General features: G+C 34.8%; 1 protein-coding gene across 1 annotated transcript in view; it reads right to left on the bottom strand.

The window, feature by feature from the left end:
* The window catches only part of LOC110029467 (tRNA-specific adenosine deaminase 2), a gene marked incomplete at its 3' end in the record, with an annotated part of 38951 nt that overhangs the window by 9223 nt on the left and 4283 nt on the right, over nt 1–25445 (bottom strand). Inside the window, 4 exon segments of the mRNA XM_020731769.1 lie at nt 9391–9487; nt 9563–9722; nt 17922–17988; nt 19276–19313. Coding sequence (XP_020587428.1) covers nt 9391–9487; nt 9563–9722; nt 17922–17988; nt 19276–19313 — 362 coding nt within the window.

Here is a 25445-nt window from a genome sequence, read left to right as displayed (position 1 = left end):
GTGTTAACCCCTCTGGCAGACTATCGGCCATAACATCACTAAAATCTTGTAGTAGTGGTTGCAGTAGTGCTGATACCTCCCTTTCCTGCTTCCTTCCAGGAGGATTAATGCTAGTGTTATGGGAGCATCTCTAACTGACTACAGGAAAGTGGTCCAAGAAACTAATGCTACTTATGCATCGTTCCATCTTTCGCATCCTTACATGGTAGCAAAATGATATGTTTCCCATCCTTCCTAAAATAATAAGTATTCTTCAAGCCGTCGTGTCGAGTCTTGTGGTCGAGCTGACAAGGCCTACCTAAGAGAATGTGGCAAGCGTCCATTGGAACTGCGTCGCACCATACTTGTTCATGTAGTCGGTCTTCGATGGAGAAGTCAATTAAGCACTACTAATCTAAACGTAGTATCTCATTTCCCTTTTCAACCAAGTAAGAGAACATTACTAAGGATTTTTCTGCGTGTCCAATCCCAACTTTTTCACCACGAGTGTTGACACCATGTTCTCACAGCTCCCACTGTCGATGATCAGGTTGCAGACCTTGCCCTTGACAGTGCACTTGGTGTGAAAAATACTATGCCTTAACCAGAATTGGTTCCTTTCTGGCTCGAATTGCTGTACTAGTTGAATGACTAATGCTTCTCCCTCGTCTCCGTGAAGCTGAAGCTCTTCTTTTGGACTATTCTCGGACTCCTCCTCGACCTCCTCGATGGCGCGCTAATCTGTGAGTGTGATGACTTAGATCGTTGGGTAGCTGGAGGCATGTGCCTGTAGTCTTGGCGCCTAAAACACTTCCTGGTCGGCACTGTATTGGAGTTGCCTTTCTCTGGCTTCTTTCCACTTTGTTCTGCCTTATCAGTTCTCTGTCTGGTTTTGTTATTTCTTCCCAAGGTATGCTAATTGGCTGCAGAAGTTGCAGGAGACTGCTTAGCTGAAGAATGTGGTCTGAAGGATGACTGTTATCTGCTTCGCTTCTACTGACTTTTTACCTTCAGAGCTAGTGTCTGGACATCCCCCAACGTCGAGTATAGTTGTAACTGTACCACATTGCTAATGGCGGACAGACCCCCAAAATGATTAAAAACTCTAATCTCTATTGACAATAAAGTTCTTAGTCTTCCTCAAAATTTGAAAATTTATCAGTCTTCTACACCCTTCTGATTACATAAAAAATATTTAATAATATTATTTTGAATAGTTATTCTATTTGTTCCAATAACAATATACCAGTAATATTTACCTTATAAGTTGCTCAGATCGATCCTCCTCCTAACTCCCACGCTCCAACTTCTCCTTCGAAAATGAAATCATTATATTAAGGTCCTGATTAAATTTTTATCTTGCATTTAAACACTCACACACACGCACATAAAATTTATTAAAATAACTGATTAATTAACTTATAAAAAATATTAAGCATACCTTACATAACTTGCCTCTACCCTAGCTCACACACGAAGCTTAGCCCTTTCTACTTTTTTGGGCTCGATCACGTGAGTTCCTTTGTTCACATCTCGCCCCAGCAGAGCACAAGTGCAACCCCTTCCTTCCCATGCACACGACGAAGCAAGGACTGCCTCGCCAACTTCGACTCCCCTTTTCTTCTTCTTCCTATACGCGAACAAAGCTGCTAGAAGTTCGACTCGTCTTCCTCTTCACCTTTGGTCTTAACTCAAAGCAGACTCAACTTCCTCTGCTACATGAGCACAGTGTCGAAGGTCATCTCCTCTCCTCAACAGCCCTAACAGTGGCACGCAAGTTTTGCAATTTGATGGCACCTTCGGGTATATGTTTAAGAGTGAGGAAAAGTAATAAATTTTTTCAGAAGTCTTCTAAGTCAATGTGAGTAATTATTTTGTTATATGCATTAAATTTAAAGTTTATTAGATAAAGAATTTCATTAATGCTTTAAACAATTATTTTACGTTTGTAAGCGTGTTGTAGTTTAAGAATAAAAAGAAATGCAAAAGAAAAGAGAAAAATAATGCTTAATATCTTTAAAAGAATGCATTTTAAATGAAATAAAATGAAAATTAAATGTTTAAGTCATACAAGATTACCCCCAAATGATACTGGCAGGGGATGCAATGTACCCGTGCAAGTTAATAAAAATGGTAAACATGCGTCTTCGGGTACAATTTGAGGGTAGTTTCTTGTACATTTTTAAGATGTCTTCGGACACAGTTTAAGGATTTTTTCAGACACATTTTAAGGATATCTTCCGGTATAACGATAATCTGAGAATACCTTCGGATATGATGACAATTTTATGATGAATATTAAAAAGGTTAAAAAAGATAAATACTTGAAGTGGAACGAGAAAGAATAAATTTAAAATTTTAATAAAATTAATTATATTTTTTGTTGGTCATTCATGCATTGAATATAAATTTAATGCATATTTGATTACAATTACTCACTAAGTTTTATTTATAGTTGAAGTTAATGTTTTTTTTCAGGAGAATGAAAGTTTTAGGTTGTTATGTCTGATAGGAGAAAATATGTTTACCAGAGAATGACCACTGCTACTAGGTATATTTGTTATGATGATAGTTTCTCATTGATATTTCTTTCAGATATTGATATATTGTTTTGTATTGACTTGAAATGTTATTTTTTGATGTTTTAGAATTTATTGCATTTTGTGGATTAATGGCTCCTTTATATATTGGAAGTTGTTGAAATATGTTGTGGATAGTCAGTTAGAGGTCAATACTGTCCAACAGTAAAACCAGCCTTAGTTAATTCTAAGCACCGGGTCAGGTCGTGACAAAAATAGGAAGGGGTAATCATTTGTACGTGAACTAGGGTAGAGGCAAGTTATATAAGGTATGTTCAATAATTTTTTATAAGTTAATTAATCTTTTATTACAGATATAAGCTTTATGTGTGTGTGTGTTTAAATGCAAAATAAAAATTTAATTAGAACCTAAAATTAATGATTTCAAATTCGAAGGAGAAATTGGAGGAGCATGAGAGTTAGGAAGAGGATTGATCTGAACAACTCATAAAGTAAACATTAATGATATATTTTTATTAGAACAAATAGTATAATTATTTAAATTAATGTTATTATTATTTTTTATTTTTGTAATCAAAAGGGTTTAAAAACTGATAAATTCTCAAATTTTGAGGAAAACTAAGAACTTTAAAGTCAACAAAGGTTAGAGTTTTTAATCATTCTACATCTTCAAATAAGCGAGCTACGTTTAAGTCTTGCCATTAAAACGAAATCAATAATTTTTTATAAGTTAATTAATCTTTTATTACAGATATAAGCTTTATGTGTGTGTGTGTTTAAATGCAAAATAAAAATTTAATTAGAACCTAAAATTAATGATTTCAAATTCGAAGGAGAAATTGGAGGAGCATGAGAGTTAGGAAGAGGATTGATCTGAACAACTCATAAAGTAAATATTAATGATATATTTTTATTAGAACAAATAGTATAATTATTTAAATTAATGTTATTATTATTTTTTATTTTTGTAATCAAAGGGGTTTAAAAAATGATAAATTCTCAAATTTTGAGGAAAACTAAGAACTTTAAAGTCAATAAAGGTTAGAGTTTTTAATCATTCTACATCTTTAAATAAGCGAGCTACATTTAAGTCTTTCCATTAAAATGGATTTTTTATAAGTATATGCACATTTTATTAGTTTAGGTGTTAGGAAGTGAGAAGTAATAAACCTTTTCAAAAATTTTCTAAGTTAAGGTGAGTAATTTTTTTTTTTTGTGTATTAAATTTAAAGTTAATTAAATAAAGCTTTTCTTTAATTCTTTAGGCAATTATTTTATGTTTGTATGCATGTTGTAGCTCAAGAATGGAATGAATGAAAATAAAAAACAAAAAAAAAATGATTAATGTCTTTAAAAGAATGTAATTTAAATGAAATTAAATTAAATTAAAATATTTAAAGAAGATGGTAGAGGTGCGCCTTTGAGTGCAATTTGAGGGTACCTTCAGGCACATTTTTTAGGGTGTCTTCGGACATATTTTGAGAGTGCTTTTGAACAAATTTTGAGGATACCTTCAGTTATGATGATAATCCTGTGATGACTATTAAAGTGGTTAAAAATAATGAATACTCAAAGTGGAACAAGAATGGATAAATTTAAAGTTTTAACGAAATTAACTGTATTTTGAGTTGTTCATTCATATATAGCATAGCATCGCATCGCATATATATTTAATGCATATTACATTATAATTAGAAATGTCCAAGAATGCATATAATTATAACTTACAGTTGAAGTTAATGTTTCATTTCAAGAAAAGAAAAGTTTTAGGTTGATGTCTCTGATAGTAAAGACTTTGTTTACCAGAGGAGGACCACTGTTATTGGGAATATTTGTTATGATGATAGTTTTTCTTTACTATTTCTTTCATATATTGATATATTGTATTGTACTAGCTTGAGATGTTATTTTTGGATTCTTTAAAATTTATTCTATTTTGTGGATTAGTGACCCTTTTATTTTTAAAAATGATAGTTTCTTTTTTACTATATTTTATTTTTACCTTTGCATTGTAAAAAAAGAAGTTGATGAGGCTTTAAAGAAAACTAATGGTGGAAAATCTGTAGGGCCTGATGATATCTCAATTGAAATATGAAAATATTTAAAGTGTGGAAATATTTAGGAGATTTGGGAGTTTCTAGGCTGACTAAACTTTTTAATATTAGATGCAAAACTAAAAAGATGCCTGAGGGGTGATTTATGTCGGACATGTCTACTATGGAAGCTATAAATTTATTGAGAGGTTTGATGGATAAGTTCAGAGATAATAAGAAGAATCTACATTTGATTTTTATTAATTTAGAAAAAATTTAAGATAAGGTTCCAAGAGATATCCTTTGGAGAGTTCTTGAGAAGAAAGGTGTTGATCTGATTTATATTCAAGTCATTAAAGATATGTATACTAGATCTGTTACTTGTGTTCGAATTGAAGGAGGATTGACCAAATATTTTCCTATTTCTATTGAATTACATCAGGGATCGACTTTAAGCTCATATCTTTTTGCTTTAGTTATGGATGGGCTTACTCGACATCCACAAGATGATGTACCTTGGTGTATGATTTTTGTTGGTGATATACTTCTCATGGATAAGACGATAGAAAAAGCCCAAGAAAAATTTAAATTATGGTCTACATTGGATTCTAAAGGCCTTCATTTAAGAACTAAAACTGAATACATAGAATGTAATTTTAGTAGCAGTAGCTCTAGTGACATAAGTGTGACTTTGGGCCTTAATAGTAGAATTCAAGTTGGTTGATTGAAGTGAAGGAATACTTCGGGCCTTTTGTGTGATAGAAAAGTACCCCTTAGACTGAAAGGAAAATTTTATAAGACAATGGTGAGACCTGCAATGCTCTATGGCACTGAATGTTGGTCTTTAAAAGAGAAGCATAAAAATAAGTTAAGTGTTGCCGAGATGAGCATGATTAGGTGGATGTGGCTTTACACTTAGAGACAAGATGCGAAATGAATATATCCATGATAGGTTTGGTGTAGCTCCTATGCGGACAAAATTAGAGAGTCGTCTTAGATGGTTTGGCCACATTAAACGTTGACCATCTGATGATCCGATTAAGAGAATAGATGTTTTAGATTCAAATTATGTTAAGAAAGGCAGAGGTAGACTTAGGAAGACTTGGGCTTATTGTATAAAAAATGTTCTTAATTTACTAGAACTAAATGAAAATATGACACTAAATAGAACGCAATTGAGAAAAAGGATTCATGTAGCCGACCCCACGTAGTGGGATTAAGGCTTTGTTGTTGTTGTTGTAGTGACCCTTTTATATATTGGAAGTTAATAAAATATTTTGTGAGTAGTTATTTAGATGTCAATACCGTCCGACTGCAGCACCCGCCTTAGTTAATTCCAGGCATCGGGTCGGACATGTTATAAGTTGACTTTTAGAAACATGTCCTCACGATACTGCAATGGCAGGTATTTTTTCGGCATTACCTTAATCATCTTCTCTCACTTAGTTTTCTTATTAATGCATTATCTTCTCCTCTGCCTGTGTAGATTTTACTACCGTAAGAAGACATTCTTCTTTAATTTAATGGCATCTAGTTTGATTTGTTTATCCTCTGATATGTCTTTATACTTCCGTTTAGTTAATCGCAACAAGTTGATAAACTCATCGAGGTCCACACCTCCCAAAAATGCTGGAAGGTCAGTCTTGATGTCGAAGTCCCACTGACTCCCATAAGTGGCCTATTCTCACCTTTTTTTTTCAAAGCTCAAGGGCTAATATATTAAAATAGAAAAGATACAAATAGATTGTATGAGTGGGCCCAAAAAAGTCACCCTACCAATGCGGTACAACACACAAAAATCCCAAAAAAAAGAAAAGATACATGTAAGGTCAAAAACCAAAACCACCAAAACACAGAAACAAGTAGTTAGGGGTGACCCAATTTAGTCATGTCTCTGCCTCTAGTTCTAGGAAGGGAACCAGCTAACAAATTGGTAAGTTGTGTATCATTACCCGTAGTAAACAATGTATCATCCATTAAATTCCTGAGCTCAATTAGGCCTCCATTCTTCTTCTTCCTCCTGGATGTATAAATCTGTCATTCCTCATCTGAAGACTGACTCATCTGATCAGTGTTAGTCAACAGATTGTTGAGCATGTATAAGCTGATGAGCCCCTTGCCCCTGACTAACAGTAACGACTTGCTCATTCTGTGAGGTGGTAGAACCGCAATAAAAAGATTGTTAACCATTGTAACAACAATAGATTCTAGTGTGAGTGAAGTATGAATTGTTTCCTCTGCACCGGATATTTCCTGAATATGAGAAGCTGCAAGACTCTCCTGATTACCGATTCGAACAATGTCCTTTGTAAGTAAGGATCCTTCAGTATTGTTTTCAAGAAGGTTTGAAGTTGTAGGTTGCCCAACAGAGCCATCTAACAACACATCAATCGCAGAAACAGAAACAGTATTGTCAGGGGGGTCCTCAGGAGCAATTAAATCAGACATCAACTCCTATCTTGTGGTAATTTCCTCCATAAGTGGAGCAAATGTGTCCAGAGCAATGGGGTTAGACACATCCTTATGCGTTTGAGCTTTAGATTTCAAGTTAAGGTGGAGTCTATGACATTTGTCAAGGGTATGCTCAAACATCTTACAATGGGTACAATAAAAGGGTCTATGTTTCATGACAATTTGTTGTCAATATTCATTATGTGTAGTGTTTAGACAGACTTCTATAATATTATCAGGCAAAGTAATATCACTTTCCACAAGTATTCAGGAAACAGAATGTCTGGTTAGATTAAAGGTGGGTAGATCTAGCTTCATAGGATCCTCAAGTATGACACAAGTATGACACACCAATAGAGTAGAGAACCTGATGATTAAATAGATGCAGCTTGAGACCAGATAAACTAAATCATACTGGTACAGTGGGAGGTTCATGATTTGGGTCAAAATCAGGAAGCCACTTGAGTAAGATCATTGACGTTCCAACAATGTTAACGCATGTCTCCCATCAAGGAGTCTCACTTTCCGCTTTCCTACTAGTTTGAGATCTTTAAAACTCATTCTGATAACTTCTATAGATGGGTGCCTCCACTGAAATTTTCTGATAAGAGAGTGAACTTACATTTCTCAGCAAAGGTTAAAATTTCTAAATCAATTCTTTGGTATTGGATACCAAGATGACGTGGTCGATAATCCTAATCACTATGATATTCCCAGTGAGACGGATTCAAATCCTTGTCCTTATCTTCCCCTTGACTCTTTCGATCACGATTGAAAGTAATCTCTTTCTAGTTCCCATCACCCAACTCAGCTAGTCTCCATTGCAGACGAAGGATTTCTCATTGGATCCCTTCCCGAAAAGAGCCTGATGTATCTTTCCATGGTAGCATGGTTGGGTTTGGGAAGTGGAAGGAAAAAATTGGGTGGATGTGGCTTGGGTGAGGCAGATGCTAGAAACTTTAGGATGGGATTAAAGTCGAGCTAACACTGATACCAATTGATACCAAAACTAATCGAGATTTAACGAAACACAAATAAAACTTTTATTAATATAGAAACAGGGTTACAACATGACGCAATGAAAAGGGACAAACAACGACAAAACAATTTCCTGCTAGGGACCAAAAGATGAGATTCGAGGGTGGGGTGGCGTCGCCAGCATATTGTGGTTATGGGGAAGGGTTAGTGGCAGTGAGATGGGTCAGGTAAGGGTTTAGGGGCCTGGTATGCTGACAGGAGTGGCTGCTAAGAAGGGCGGCAGAGGGTTAGAGTCAGGGTCGGGCGATTAGGTAGCGAAGGTAGGCAGCAAGGAAGGTGCAGTTTGGGTGAGTGGACAGCAAGGGTAGGCGGTAGGGAATGGCGGCTGGGTGTTAGGTTGAAGTATGAGGAGGCCGGAGTTGGAGAAGAGGGGAGGAGAAGGGTAAGGTAAGGGTAAAAGGAAAGATACAACACCACCTCGAAGTAGGATACAGCCGGAATACCAACACCTCGTATACAACCCTAGAGTAAGGATAATACTCCACACAAAAATCTAAAATCTGCAAAACCAAGGCTGCCCTAACTCTCTAAAACAACAACAATATATAGATTCCAATTGGAGGAAGAACAAGGAAAGAAGTAGGAAAGGAAACTCGCACACAAGAGGATGGGGTGTGAATACTCCAATAAATAGTCATTAAAGGCTTTCCATATTTAGAGAAACACATAAGAGAGGCGGTAGTCTCACCCCTTCTACCTGTCACGCGATCCTTCTGCCTCACCCCTTCTACAAGTCTCACGACCCGTGTTTTGGACCGGTGAGGAAATTGGTCAATCGGTTCAGCCCACTGGCATTTTAAAGCCCCATGTAATCGGCGATGTTAGCGTCCTACTACAGGGGTGCCTTTTAGCGCCCCAGATCAATGGAGCCATTAGGTTACATAGAAATTTTTTTTATTGAGGTTGAGGCAAAACTAGGTAAAATATTGCATTATTTTTAAACAGAAGTAAATAAATAAGTCAACAATTAGCTGGCTGCACTCACAATTTTGCAAAATATAAATATGAGCTACAAAAGATTCAACGATAAAAAATAAATAAATAATAAAAAAATAAAAAACTAATTATACCAATCAAGGAAAACAGAGCATAAACCAGATTCTTTTTGTTATGCACAAATAAACTAATTATTAGTGAAGATATCACGACCCAATTTTTCTCTTTTAAAATCATAACCTCATTCCCAAGAATCAACAATACATGACTAATTATTCAACAACTGAATCATAATAGTCTACAAGTAAACCATGGCTTATATCCACAAATAAAAAAAAAATAAAAAAAAAAACAACTAATAGTTTAGATTTGGCAGTTATGCAGATAAATTAATAAGTTAATAGTCAACATACCTGGAATATTCAAGTGAAGCGCCTTCATGCAAAGACAAGATAGAACCACACCCTCCAAATTTGTCATTAGCACAACCATAATAAACTTCCCTAATACCTGCTTTTTGAAAGAGTTATTTAATCTAGTAATGCTTAATTAGAACAGGTTAATAATTAGGTGCGCTGAACTGACCAAGAATGGACAATGCCGCTGCGCACATTATACACGGCTCACATGTCACATAAAGATCACATGAAGAAAATCTTTGTGCGACTTGTAAGCAGTTCAGTCCAGCCATTTGCCATTGTTCCATTAGTATGTCAATGGCTTCCATTTCTGCATGTCTGGTTGCCTAATAATGTAAAGCAGCATAAGAAAAAGGTTATGAATAAAAAAGTAAAAAGATTTAAAGAACAAGAAATCCTGTGTTGTTCGACAAACAACTATCCTGATACATTTCATTTTTCTGTATTACTAATTCATCAATAAAAAACCGTTCTTAAATCTACAGAAAAAATCATGGCAAAATTACATAAACTCATGCGTGAGTCAATGTTCACAACAACAAGCATGACTTAGACACATGCACAAATCAAAGTTCACAGCAAAAAGAATGACAAAAATATTTTGTGATCTTTGTGTGAGGGAAGTCGAGTTGAGTAATAGGCCGATCACCTATTTCAATAAAGAAGATTGGCAGAACCTAACCGTTAAATTCAAGAAACTGACCGGAAGGGATTACGATCAGATGAAACTTAAAAATAAATGGGATCAATTAAAAAAAGACTGAAAATTTTGGAAATAGCTCAAAAGAAGATCAACCGGATTGGGTTGGGATCCACTTAAGCGGACAATAGATGCACCAGATGAATAGTGGGCTGAGAAGTTAGCGGTAAATGCATACCTATATTAGTTTTTTGCGTTAATTTCATCTTTCTAAAGATTTTTACTAATTATTTATCTTTTTATATTACAGGTTGTGCCGGCTGCCAAAAAATTCAAACTCAGCGGCATTGATCCAGTATTAGAGGAAAAGTTGAATAGCATGTGCATAGGTGTTGTCGCTACTGGAACTCATGCTTTCACCCCAACTTATCAGAGCTTTGCTGGTTGAACACATGACATGGCAACCGAGCACATAGGTGAATCTGGAGAAGGTCCCAGCCAACTCCAGATGTTCAATCAACTGGTCGGACAAAGCGTCCCAGAGCGGAAAAAAAGAAAGTTGGAGTCGCATTTGTCAGAGGTTTCATAGAGACGCTGCTTGAATCCTGCAAACCGAAGACTGCACCACCTCTAATAACAAACAACTACTCAATTCAAGAGTGTCTTAAAATCTTGTGTACATATCCCGGTGTTAAAGAAGACGAACCCATGTATTTAAAATATGTGAAGTTGTTGGGGAACTCCACTCGTACACAGTTCTTCGCGAATTTGGACCAAGAATTCTGAATTTCTTACTTGCAATCTTTTATGAATGATTGATTAGGATTGACTTTTGTTTTTATTTTAGCACTAGTCATTGTAATAATTATGTGATTGACTCTTTGTTCCTATGTCTTCTTTGAACTATATGTGATTGTCTGTGTCATTACATTTTATGTTTATGTCTTCGTTTATTTCTTCTAAAATAGTTTCTTTCCTACTACTGCAAGTTAACGTTAAACATCTTAAAAAAAAACTATTTATCACATTTTGTAGAATGGATGAAGAACAAATTAGCCACAACCGCAAAGTTACTCTCGTCGTCTACGATCATACATACGTTGATCGAACACCTTGTATGATATCGAGTTAGATAGGAGAAAAATGGGTCGGGGAGATATTACGAGGACACCCAACAATGTTTACAAACATATTTTGTATGACGAATGAGATATTTCTCGACCTGCTTAATCCGAGATCTTCATGGATTACACGGCTCATCAAGAACACTGCCAGAGAGGTATTGGCAATTACCATGTATATCTTATCCCAAAATGAATCTATCAGAGGAGCTATGGAGCGATTCCAACACTCTTCGAAAACTATTAGTAGATATTTTTCATTGGGTTTGAATGCGCTGGTGAGTCTGACATACAAGATAGTAAAGTCCGAGGACCCAACGTTTCAAACCATTCATACACAAATTACAAACAACCCTCGATACATGTCTTTCTTCAAGATAAGTGGCCTACATAATTTTTATTTTCAAATTTAACAATTTATTGATTTTAAGTTGATCAGGGGAACTTTCTGCACCACAAGACTGTATTGGAGCTATTGACGGAACACACGTCGATGCACAACTGTCTCCTACAGAGAAAGTCTCATACATCGGATAGTGTGGATCCCCCACACATAATGTCTTGGTCGTGTGTGATTTCAATATATGTTTTACTTTTGTGATGGCTAGATGGGAAGATAACGCACACGATAGCCGTGTTTTCAAGTTTGCTACTAGAAACCGTTCATATGGGTTCCCTTATCCTCCTCTAGGTACGCTAATTTCAGAAATTAATTTTGTTTTGTACATCCATTCATAACTAACATCACACAACAGGTAAGTACTACCTAGTCAACGCTGCATATCCCTTATAAAAGGGGTTTCTTAAGTCGTATCCATATACAAAGTATCATATCCCAGATTTTGAAATGTCAAGCAGTATAGCACGTAGGAAGAAAGAATTATTCAATAAAAATGCATTCATCATTACGAGACGTAATCGAACGATCATTCGGAGTGTGGAAGAAGAAATGGGTTATATTGCGTGATATGTCCACTTATCCATTTCGAAGCAGGTCCAGATAGTAGTGGCCACCATGACACTACACAACTTTATTAGAAGGCACCCTTCAAGAACTGATGCAAAATTTGTCGTGGTTGATGCGAATTTACAACAAATTCCCCCCGAAGCATTCAAGTACCACCACAGCTTGAAATAGATTCACTTGAAACAAATACCAAAGATGGTGGAGGGGAATCTGAAATGGCAGCTCTGAGAGATCGAATCGCAGACAACATTACTGAAACATGTTAAGGAATGTATTGTAAAGTTTGACTAGACAATTATGAATGATACCTTATTTTAGGGTTTTCTGTAAGGACAATCTGCTATTACATGGCTATGTTTGGCATTTTTATGTTCATCTGTTTTGAACTATTTAATATGGAAGGTTTGAATGATATTAGTATGAAAGGTGTTATGCTATTATTGTGATGAAAATGAAAATATGTTGGATGAATTCCTTTGTATGACCTAAACTATATATTGTTGTTTTTAATGCTTTGAGCTCATTTTCTAATTACTGTGGATATATTGTTTTATGTTGGTGGGAGTTTGCAGCTTGATGGAGAGCTATCATTTTTGTTATTTGCATCTGGTATCCCTATAAGCTGCATTTGTTTTTCAAGGTGGCATGAATTTTAAATTGTATGATGGCATGAATTTTAAATTGTGATTTATAAATTGTGGCTAAACATATATGTTGTGGTTCAACTGTGATTTATTTATTTGAATAAGAATGAGGGTTGTTTGGTGGGAAATGGAGCTGCTAGTGAGGGATTTGTCTGATTGGCATGAAGAACTTTTATTTTAATTGGTATTCATGTCTACAGTAGCTTGGATAACCCTATACTTTAAGGGCAATCGTTGTTGGGTTTTTTCATGTTTTGTTATCGAAATTGGATGGATTGTGTCTCTATTTGAAACAGCTTGGATGGCCCTTTTTTCAGGGCAACCGCTGTCTTCTGTATTTCGTTCGAGTATGGAGAATAATTTGTTGGTAACAGAATTTGTTTGGAATCGAATTTGTTGGTAACAAAATTTGTTGGATGCATGGTGCATCTCTTTGAAGCAGCTTTGATGGTCACGTGTGGTTATATATGAGGGGATTATTTGAAACTTAATGCTTATATGAGACTTTTTATTATATTGTTTATCTGCTTACTCTCCCTTTATGTTTACAAATCAGAACTTATTTTTATAATTTTTTATGATCTGGAAAAAAACTTGAAAGACTCACTATTTCTTTATCTTTTTTGTTGCTTGGGGAAAATATTGCAACAAAATATCCTGATAATGATATTTCGATCCATTTTGAGCTTGTGAAGTGTGTGTTTTATGGGTGTTTATGTGAGTTGATGGAGCTTTTGCTGCATAGAAATATCTAGTTTTTATTTTAATGTTGAGGGGGCTTGTTGATCTTCGGGTTTATGATGACAGAGCAATTTTTAAGGTGCATGCAAGTCTGATTTGCTGCACTGATATTATGTTAAGGTAAATGCAAGTCTTGTTTTAGAATTGAAATTATATAGATGCTATAGTCATGTCCCTCTGGGAGTTATATGGATGATGTATTGAAGTCTTCCTATGCTTTATTCGTTTGATGGAGCATCTAATTATATGTTAACTACAAATGCTTACAGGTTCGATAAGCATGTGTTTTCCTATTTGCTGGCTCGGTTAGCTTGCTTGGGGGAAATGCGAATACATATATAGTATGTCGTATCTTATCTTCAGATCTCTTGTTAAAATACCTACTTGGGAGATATTTTTTGGGGGATATCTGCTAGTTGTTGGTTGGAGAGCTTGGTTTTAAGCACATATTACAACTTCAACTCCTCTATTCTATTCTTTTCTGAAGCAATCTTTTATTATGTTAGCAAATAGTTATTTCTTTAAAAAGTGAGGTCCAGGATATTGTATTGCTCCTGTATTGTATAAATCCGGCTTTAGAATTCCTTATTGAAAACATCTATTTCGGTTTGGAACATATATGAAGCATTTCTGTTTTACATTCAATGCAGGAAACTGTTTTACATTTGATGCATTTTTGTTGTTGAGTCAATGAGGTGCTTTATATTGAGATCAAGCATTGTTGAGTCAATGAGATGTTTTTTTGTTGTCGAGTCAATGAGATGCTTTATATATTTATATATATGAAAAATCATTAGAATTGTGTGGTAACATATATGAAGTCTCTCTGTATAAATATCAATTGTCTCAAACTTCTGTAGTAAAGTATGGCTGCGGTAACATATATGAAGCCTCTCTATGGTACACATTTTCTGTGAAAAGCATCAGTTGGATCATTGCTATCTATTACATAGACTGCTTATGTATGGCATCATTTTCTATGACTACTATGGTATGGTTATGTATGACATCATTTTCTATGATTCCAGGATTTTGGGGTGAAGCATTTGAAACATTTTTATGACTGCTATTTGATGTGAGAAGCATCAGTTAGATCATTGTTATCTATTACATAGGCTGCTTATGTATGGCATCATTTTCTATGGCTGCTATGGTATGGTTATGTATGACATCATTTTCTATGGCTGCTATGGTATGATTATGTATGACATCATTTTCCATGGTTCCAGGATTTTGGGGTGAAGCATTTGAAACATTTCTATAGCTGTTATTTGATGTACAACATTCGAATTTACCTGAGAAATTGAGTGGTATATATGTAAAAATTTTGGATTTGTATGCTTCAGGTAATTCTAATTATTGTTGGTATATATGTTATAGCTTTCCCATATTATTTCGGATTTACCTGCTGCATCTACACTTTTTGCAGTACATATAGGTTTCGAATTACCTATTGCATCATTTGGGTGCTACGCATCCTTGTATATATTCGATTCATTTATTTTCTTCAAACTACATGTCGTTTTGCAAATATATTTGGATATATGGATTAATGAACCAAATGTTATTATATGGATTTATGTCCTATTTAATTTTTTTCTTAATACTAAATTGTACTGATTTTATTGAGATAACAGTGGAGCATTTTGGACGGCTACAAAAATTTGGTGTCGGCAACCGCTGTCTTCATACTTCGGTAAGTATACTTTTTATATTTTCTCAATTTTTTGACTGATCTATTCTATTTTTAATAACTGCAGGACGATGAGTTTCAGATATTCAGGGAAGTCCGAGAAAGTAATGTGTCAGTGCGGGCTACTGTCCTTGCTACTCACGTCACGCCAGACACATAGCTTTGGAAGAAAGTTTTACAGGTACCCACGGTGGGCACAACGACAGGACTGCAGTTTCTTCAGGTGGGCCGACAGGGAGTCTTTTTATATGATATCTCAGCTGGAAAACGCTACTCAAAGTTCGTCGATCTCAAAATTTCAAAAAACTGCATCTGGTTCGAGTGCTTCTTTTTTTACTGCATCCCAGTCGGATAGGTTCGATCAGGGTTCTGGAGTGTCAGAGCCGGGCAGCATGGGCCATGATATACTGCTACATTTTACAGTAAACATTATAATTTTTTTCCTTGTCATTTAGACATGTTATTTTTTTCTTTTTTTTGGTCTCATTATACTCCATATTAGTATGTGAAGACGCATTTTATTTTTGGTATGCGTAACTTTACTCGTTTGATGTGATCGGATATATTTGAGTTATATACATGTAATACCCGTTTTTCGTATTCTCTTCTTTTAACATTTGATCTCTAATTTTGTTGAGAAAATAACAAATTCTACTACACAGACTATTAATTCAACTAAAAAGAATTACAAATAAGCTGTTTACAAAAAACACAAACCAAACAACTAAAGAGCTTATTCAGAACAGGGGCAAAATGGTCTTTTTTTCAGAATCAGTTGTTTTTCAAACGCACAAACCAAACAGTCAGATAGTTTATCCGAATCAGCTGCTCATCAACAAATTATCAGGAAAAGCTGCTTATCAGCAGAAGCTGGATAAGCTACAGCTACCCCAAACAAACCCTAAAATTAAATTGTCAATGATTTAAAGCATATTTAAAAATATTAAAAAATATTTTAGGTTTATGAATTTTTTTTTTTTTTTGTGGATCAAAGCTTATACCTTAATCTACCTCAAGGCTTATGCCTCACCTCATTAAAACAAAGCCCCTCAATTTCGAATTTGGGCTTCTTAAATTTGGATATTACTATATTTCTATGAAAAATATCAAAGATTTACTGAGTTAAGGAAATCCAAGTCGAGTGGTTCAATATGGAACACCCTAATTCCCATCTACGACTACCCTCATCATGAGCTTGCAATAGTTAGTAATTTTTCCTTCAATCGTTGTCATTTCTCACTACTATGCCCTACTATTTCTTATTGAATACCTCTGTTTCCCAAGACTGTAGCATAAAGCTAGAAGGTTACTTATTAAGAATGCTTCCCTACTTTGACTTCTTATTTGGTTAGTACATGCCTTTCTTTACTATTTCGGGTAAAGTGAGAGTTAATTTGTCTAAAAAAATTTGAAAACGTATAAGAATTCATAGTGGATTTATTGAAACATACTGAATTTGATTAACTTTTAATGAATTCTAGAAGGCTATCGTATTATGGTCATTTTGAGTTATAAAAGGAAACAAATTGATCAAATATTAAGTAGTGAAATAAAATTCAAAATTTCTCAATTTCCTGTACGTGTATTATTGGATGTACATCCATCAAATGCTCCATATCGCTACAACCATCCCTAAGGGTGAATCTCCTTATGCCAGTGTGTATTTTGGATCTTCTATTAATAATTTCTTTGTTCTCTGTCAAATTGTTTAGTGATATGCGTGTACATGATTAAAATGTCGTCAAGGGTGATACATATCAAATTCATTTTTGTAATGTGAACCAGAAACATTGCTGAAATTTTATATTATTCTCAAATTTCTTCGTGAGATTTTATATCTTGACAAATATTGCATTCTTGTTAGAACGAAATAAAGATGCTTATTATTTTTTAATTAAAGGTGGTTATTTTTATCTAAAATTCAGAATTTTAAACAAATCGTGACCCTTTTGTACGCTACCATTTTATATCTCATCCTAGGTTGTATTACTAATCTATAAACCCAAATCTTTCTATGTCAAAGAGAAAGCAATTTATTTGAGCGGTATGCATGTAAATCATCCAATAATGAAACATGCACACATCGCCAAAATCATGGTCATTGCCAAAATGATGCAGAAAAATTATAATTTTGTCATCACACTCACCTCACTCGTAATCCTTAGCCCCAGCAACCTCAAGCATGGTGGAGATTTTATTAAATATGATCACATGTCTTGGGTTACAAGTGATGAAAAAATCAAAAAACATAAGAATATTGCAATAAATCAAGAATGCAAAATCACACAAAATAGGAGTAAATTATTTTCATGATAGGAACGAGGAATTATGTTCCCAATCATGTCAGGAACGGCAATTGCTGGAGCACAGAGAATGGGAGTCGATCATCCGCAGTGCAAACCATATGGAATAATGTTTCCAATGATTTTAGGAATTGTAGTTATTGTAAATATCTTCAAGTGAACAGAACCATAGGAAAAGTAGAATAGCTCAATTCTAATGTCCTTAGAATAAGGATAACCAATACTTCTATCAATTCTAATGTCCTTAGAATAAGGATAACCAATAATACTTCTCAAAAAAAAAAGGTATAGCTTAAAATTAATGGTTTAACATCACTTGCGCAGAAGAATTGATGCAAGAAACTAAGAATGCATATGCCAGCAACAAATATAATTGTGAATAAGTTGATTCTTTCAGCATTAATTTAAAGCCATACATTCCTTGTCTCAGATGTTCGGTTGCTCCCAGAGGCAATCACCAAGCCATTCTCCACAATAACACAACTAACAGGCAATAAGAAACATTAGGAAAACAAAGACATATTGGGCATGCAATTATGAAAGTATACAACTAATTAGACTGAAATTTTGTGATGTGTAAGTACCATCTTGAAATGTCAAATAACTATCAAACTATTTATTTGAAAATTTATCTGATAGTATACATCTCCCTTATATTACCTTTTACATTTAATTTTTATTTATTCAATATCAAAATAACCATCGACCCTTAAAACAGATATTTGAAATTTTATCTGATAAAATCCATGTAAGAACCTAGAAACAGAGTAAAAGAAACATTCAATGCGAGTGAGATGAGCAAATAACAAATCAAAAACACTAACATCAAGCAAAAAAACATGAAAAATATAGATGTAAATAATTTCTATGTGTGTGTGCGTGCATGCGTGTGTGAACACAAACATCAAGGAAAAAAAAAGAAAAATATGGTGTGTGGTGTGTGGGTATTTGTGGGTGTGGGGTATATCACTCTCACATATCTTAGATAAGTTTCTTTAAAGTTGTTTAAATTTTTTAGTGGCCCATATTTAATAAAATAAGATAAAAATTTTCTTATATTATATAGGGCTAAAGAGTCATTTTATTATTAGATTGATCAAAATTGTATCCAAAAAAAATATAAAGGAGGCATTTGAAAGTTTTTCAAACCATAGTGAACCATATTTCGTGTTGCAAAACTTCAGGAGGAAAATGATAATTACCAACCTAAGAGAGGGACGTTTTACTCTAAGCCCGTCATCAAATAGACGAATAAAATCAGAAAAGACATTTAACACTGACTTTATATACTCATATCAATAGTTCGTTAGCAACATACCAACAAACACACAGGGTTATGGATTACTGCAGGAAAATACATGCATTCCGAAGCCTGGGTTAATAAATAATAAGTCATAGCAGTATTAAATGTATTCATCCATAACTTGTATGGAAGCGCATTTAAAACCAAGCATAGTTTTTTAACTTCTAAGGAAAACACTTCAAAAGGCAGGATGTTATAGACCTTTTATAACTGAAAGCTTTTAGCAATTATACCCCAGAACAAACTTCTCATAATTGAACCCTATTTTTATTTGTCAACTTATGAATTTCAAATAAATTCAGATAATTTATTATCATATCATTAATCAAAAAATTTAACAGACTCGTAACCAATTATTTAATTAGAACACTGTCGTGCATGTCAATGTTGCTCCTAGCTTTACTTCCCTGTATCATGAAAGATAAAGGATAAATATAATTTATAAGAGGATGAAGAATCCATCGTACCCAACAGGAACTTCTAGTCTGTCAAAAGCCAGTTTAGCCTGTTAAGATAATTATTGCTTTCAGAAAATATACAGCAAGATGCCTACAATTGCATAATAATCATGTATTTTGGCAACATTCTACATAATCTAATAATATTCCCTAAAAAATAAGTGATCCTCCAAAAGTATATAAAATGCTTCAGAAACGGACTTTGCCATGCTACTTAACTGTATGATCTAAGCACATGTAAATCAAAATCTAAGGAATCTGCAGCTCCCATTATATTTTACAATTCAAAATGTTGACAGCTTAGTTTATCACGGTTAAGAGAAAAATAATGGAAGAAAATTAGTAACAAATAGGTGTGTTTGACACCTCATTTAAATTTCCATGGTTTGTTGGAATGAAATATAACGGGGTATTTACATTATTTCAGCGCTCACTAAATTCTAAAGTGGCCATTATCATTGTTAATGAGAAGTGGAATCTCCCTAGTTCCTCAAACACATCGAGCAACAATGGTACAAATGCCATTGCAACTATTCCTACTAATGCTAATAGATTATCATTGATTTGGTTTGGTAAACCAGGACTTAATCCAAAAAGTTATATTTTTAATTTTATGCAATAACATAAATGATGTGAATTGGAATAAACTTATTTGGTTTAAAGGTTACAGTGTTAGTTTACCATTTTCAGCTGAAAGGTGATTCATCATGGACCCAATACTAAAGACAAACTTAAGACCAAAGGTATGGAGGTGCATATCATGTGTCCTCTTTGTAATAACATGGAGGAATCTCACTTGCACCTTTTCTTTGAATTCCCTATATCAATGATCATTTTTAGATCTACTGTGCCGAATGGACCTTCCCTCATGCATGCTGTACTTTCCTCCGAGCTGTGACTCATGCACATTAAAGTAAATAATAATGAGCGTAATTCCACACTTTCTTTTCTCCTTGCCATCCAGTGTGTTGCTCATATCACATTATGGATAGAATCCTGTATACTTTCTTTTCTCCTTGCCATCCAGTGTGTTGCGTATTACATTTGGTTGGAGAGAAATGAAATCATTTGAAATAAAAATAGATCCTTTATCCAAAAAATATGTGGAGACTTAATCAATGCCAAAAAGCTGAGAAGCAAAAAATGGAATTTGAAAGTGGTATGCCTCATAGGATCTCTATGACTTCAGGTCGCAGCATTTATTTAATAAAGAAATTTGGGATATTACTGATCCTGGTCGCTTCTCTCTGACTCTTACAGTATTTTTTGCACCAGTTTTGTTGTTTGTTAACTACTATTATGTTATGGGGAATGAGGATATAATTCCCAGATTTTCAACACGATCCCTTATTGTTGACATATACTATGAATAGTATATTACTCAATAAGAAATATGAGGATTCCAATGCTTGGTTATTTTTTTTATTTTTGAGCCCGTCTACCTTCATAGAAGATGAGGGCTCATCTCTATGTATAAGCTATGTATTCTCCATTTCTTTTGCCTTAGTGAAATATTTGATTGATTCCCTCCCGTGGATGTAGATCCAGTTGGATCGAACCACGTAAATGATCTGTGTTTGCTTGTGTTCTTTTTTCGTCTCATTTCTATGCCAGGAAGTACATATCTCACAACACTACTAATGACTAACATTAATAAAAATCACATATCAATGGATGAGATAAGTAACAAGAAGCGCTACAATCATGAACACATAAGCAACTCCTTGTCCAACAACTTTGCCACCGTTGCTCATCAGAGGTTCTGCAGCCGGCGCCGGTGCCATGGCGTGCCCGTGAGCGAGCCCCATCAGCCCTAAAACGAAGATGTAAAGAAAGAGAAGAACACAAATTCTGATGCTATTCATCTTCCAATTATTTCAAAAATGTAAACTTTGAAGAGGAAGAGTGGAAAAGTAGAAGAACAAAATGAATGAGATGAGAAGAAGAAAGACTCTACACTTGTTATTTATAATGGGGGATGATTGGCTGGAGGTATCCCTTTGCTTTGTGTTGATTTGGTAAGACATTGAAGCCTTCTTCCTCTTCTTGAAAATACGTTGAATTCTTACATTAGAAGTTGACGCAGAGAAGTGCCGTTGAAGGTTCGCAAGTCCTCGGAAGAGAAAAAACGTACAAGCGTTCATTGCATTCTAATCACCCAGCTAAATAACAGCTCTAAAAAACATATATTTTACACCACTTAACGACACACAACTATATATATATACATATATATATATATGTTATTGTCAATAACCATTATGGATTGTGCCCAGCCAAACTTCAGTAACATCAGATAACATCCCTTTTCACGAGTATTCTGATCACCGAGGGTCTAGTTAGGTTGAAAGTTGGCAGATCTAACTTCAAAGAATCCCCAAGGATGGCCCCAATAGAGTAGAAAACCTAATGGTGAAAAAAATGCAGCTTGAAACCAGGTAAACTAAATCATATCGGTACAGTAGGAGTTTCATGATTTGGGTCGAAATCAGGAGACTACTTGAGTATCTTCATTGATTTGACTGCGATATTAGGATATTTCTTGGAGAAAATTCTGGTGTAGTCTTCAATCACTGTTAGTTGGATCAACACATATCTCTCATCCATGAATCTCGCTTTCCACTTGCCTATTAGCTTAAGATCATCAACGCTCTTTCTGATAACATCCATAGGAGGGTGTCCCCACTGATATTTTCCAATAAGAACAAACTTAAATTTTTCCGTCAATGTAGAAATTTCTGATTCAAAGAAAAAGATTGTTATTTTTCCACATTTCCTACTTCTCTTCTTAACAAAAGGGCAATCATCTGCACCCTTGAGACATTACTTATAGCTTAAGGGGAATACCATCGCGGACTCCATCTGAGGGTTACCTGCCACGTGGGCAAAGGAGACTCTATCCGGCTCAACCAAAGAAAAAGGAAGCGTCATCAGAGCAAGGAGAGTTGTCGGTGTTAAGCTGCAGCGAGGTTGCTGACAATCAGAAAATTGTCGGCAGAGAGAAAATCGGGCACAGTCGCAGCAGAAGGAACCAGAAACCTAACTGTCTGGACACTGACGCAAAAGCAGGTGGCGCAGCATCGAAACAAAGACGCAGACGCACCACGCGACGGAAGCGCGAGAGAGGAAACTGCGACGAAAACTCGAGATGGTGAAGCCGAAGCAGACGCAGAAGAGCGAGAGTCGACGATGCGATGTCCTCTCCTTCGAGCGGTAGAATCAATTTCTAAATGTGTTCAAAAGCTGTCAGTAGAAGTTTGGTCATGTCTTTGATAAATGTCACAAGTTTCATCCAATTTTGAAATCTAAGATTAAAGTGAATAAGGATGGGTCTAACCCCACTGCTCTGGACATTTTAGTTCCAACTGGGAGGATACTACCAGACATGAGGTGTTTGTTGCCCCTGAGGACCCCCCATGCACTGTTGTTACTGTTATTGCGAGTAATGTGATGCTAGCACCTTAAAACCCCATAGAAAACAATACTGATAGACTATTACTTATAAATGATAGTGTTCAGATTGATAATCAGGAGAGCCTCGTAGCTCCACTTTTTCAGGAAGTATCCGATGTAGAGGCAACTCATACTTCACATATACTAAAACCTATTGTGGGTACTACGGTCAGTATTCATTCTGCTTCAGCTCTACCACCCCATCAGACTGATTCTTCAGATGAAGAATGACCAATCTATTCTAGGAGGAAGAAGAAGAATGGAGGCTAACTCCAGCTCAGGAACATATTGGATGATACATTGATTACTACTGACAATGGAGATCATCTTACCAGCTTATTAGCTTGCTCCTTCCCTAGAACTAGAGGCAGAGGCAAGACTAAATTGGGTCTCTCTCTAGTCACCTGATTTTATGTATTTCGGCACTGTTAGGATTTTTATTTAAGTATCTAATGTATTTTTTTTTTTGAACTATTTGTGATTTTTGTGTGGGCAGGGTGCCACGCTTGAGCCCTCCCACACATTGTATCTGTATTTTTTTTTCTATTTAATATATTAGCCTCTTTGGGCTTTCAATATATATTAAAAAAATCAAAAAAATTAAAAGAAGAGAGGTTTATGCATCCATCACCTTGCCAATTTGTTTCAAAGTAGGATTATTAAGTACTCGTTCAGGTTTTTTCAACTCAACGAGGATTTTTCTAAATATATATTTGTCCAAATTGTTTCAATGTGGCGAGAAAAATAATTAAATAAGTACTTGTTCAGATTGTTCCGATTGGGCACGAAAAGTTTTGGGCACCACTTTCCATGCAGTCTTATTGAAAGACTAGGAGCACTCTATGAGCAGGTGGGCAAGCATAGTGTTCTCTATCAATGTCAGATGCCACGAAACAACCAAATATTTTTTTTGTAACTAGAACTTACAAAAAATTTTAATTTGAACAATTTTGTCATTAATATGATATAAAATAAATTAAATCAAGATATAAATCATAACTGAATAAAATTTCTAATTGATTCTCTTTGAAATTCAATATCTTGAAGACCTAGATGAATAAAATATCACATTGAATACATATCAAATATTGAACGTTATATCACCACTAAATCCACAACAGGCAAATGAGCGAACAAAATGTGAGGCTTTTTTAAAATTCAAAGTGAAAATGTGCAAGTAACAAGATGTTTACTCAGATAAATCAGACATGTATAATTTTAAGTCTTTCGAGTGTTTTTGAAGTAATTTTCAAGTTCATGGTCATGTTTTAAAAGCCATGCACGTCAATTTGAAAATGTGCAAAGTTTTATAATGTGTCCAAATATATGAAATTGATCACCCGCATGTGCTCCAGCCAAAATCATAATGTTTTAAAAATGGTAAGCTAATATTGTGGGGAATAAAGATAAATTTGCACCGAAATTATTCTTGATTTGAGACATGTGCAATGCTATTTTGAAAGTACTTATGTTTATTTTAAAATTATAAATTCTTATATCTTGAAATTAAAGCTAAAAAATCAAGTTAAACATAATCAAGTAGGTCCCACTATCGACAAAACTCATAAGCCTAGTCTTATTCTCTTCCTCAGAAGAACTAGACTTGACGAATAATATTTTTTAATAAAATTCAAGTAATGTGAATAATTTGAAATATATAAAAATTTTGAAAATTAAACATCTATAATGGCTATGTTGACTAAAAATCTCAACCGGATGAGTTAATTTTTAAATCAAACTTTAAAATCAAGTTTCCAAACAAGATAAAAATACTCAAGTAAATTCAATCACCTAAAACATAAAGTAAAATCAATCCACCCTCCACAATAATTTATCGAGAATGACAGATTTTTAGTTAACCTCACTTCACAATTAGCAAATCTCAAATCAAATCTATTTTTAAGCTCACACTCAAATAGAGTCACACCAATAAAAATGTGGCCCAAGTCCTCTATCCACCTGATTTGGTATAACGTCTTTATAAGCCCCCTGAACTAAAGGTTAGCCGTCAAATAACGCTATTAAATTACGATCACAATTGTAACCCGTGTGTTCTCCAACGACTTTCTATCATTTGAGTTGTGAATCATAAGAGTACATTTTATTGACATCGAAGCCTTTGTCAGGTAAGGCAACCTAAATGTATAGTCTTAGAAAAACAATTCTCCTTATATCTACAATATCACCTTGGATGATGCAACCAATAATTGCTAGCAAGGATTCCTCGGTCAGGCTAGGTCGACTATATCATGTGACTAATTAGATTAGGGACCATGATGACTTGGAACAACAAATTCATAAGATCTTAATCAAGTTCATAATCATTCCCTCATCATGTGCTTTAAGCTCAAGATGATAGATCTTGTAATTCAAAAATCTGACTATATTACTATTATATGTTGAATAACCAGTATTTAATGACCAACCTTAGCTGAAGTTCTCTCTTCTTGTTTGTGTAATAATAATAAATTTTTAACAATTAGTGTCACTTCGAATAAAAACTGCCTTAATGATTCGTTACTAGGAGAGCTCCATTCAAACCAGATGAGAGGCAAGAAAAACAAAGGTGTATATTTGATGAGCTCTAACACATCCGACATTATTGTCATCCATCTACAACCCGTAATTGCTACCACTGACCTTCATCAGCCACAGAGACAAGCCGCCCGCCGCCATTGTTGTATTAATTGACCATTGTCGCCACCCATGTCCCACCCTGTCTTTGC

The sequence above is a fragment of the Phalaenopsis equestris genome, unplaced genomic scaffold (genome assembly GCF_001263595.1).
Source record: "Phalaenopsis equestris unplaced genomic scaffold, ASM126359v1 Scaffold000574, whole genome shotgun sequence".
Taxonomy (NCBI): Eukaryota; Viridiplantae; Streptophyta; class Magnoliopsida; order Asparagales; family Orchidaceae; genus Phalaenopsis; species Phalaenopsis equestris.
Note: the sequence above shows the minus strand (reverse complement) of the source record. Positions and strands in the feature narration are given on the sequence as shown.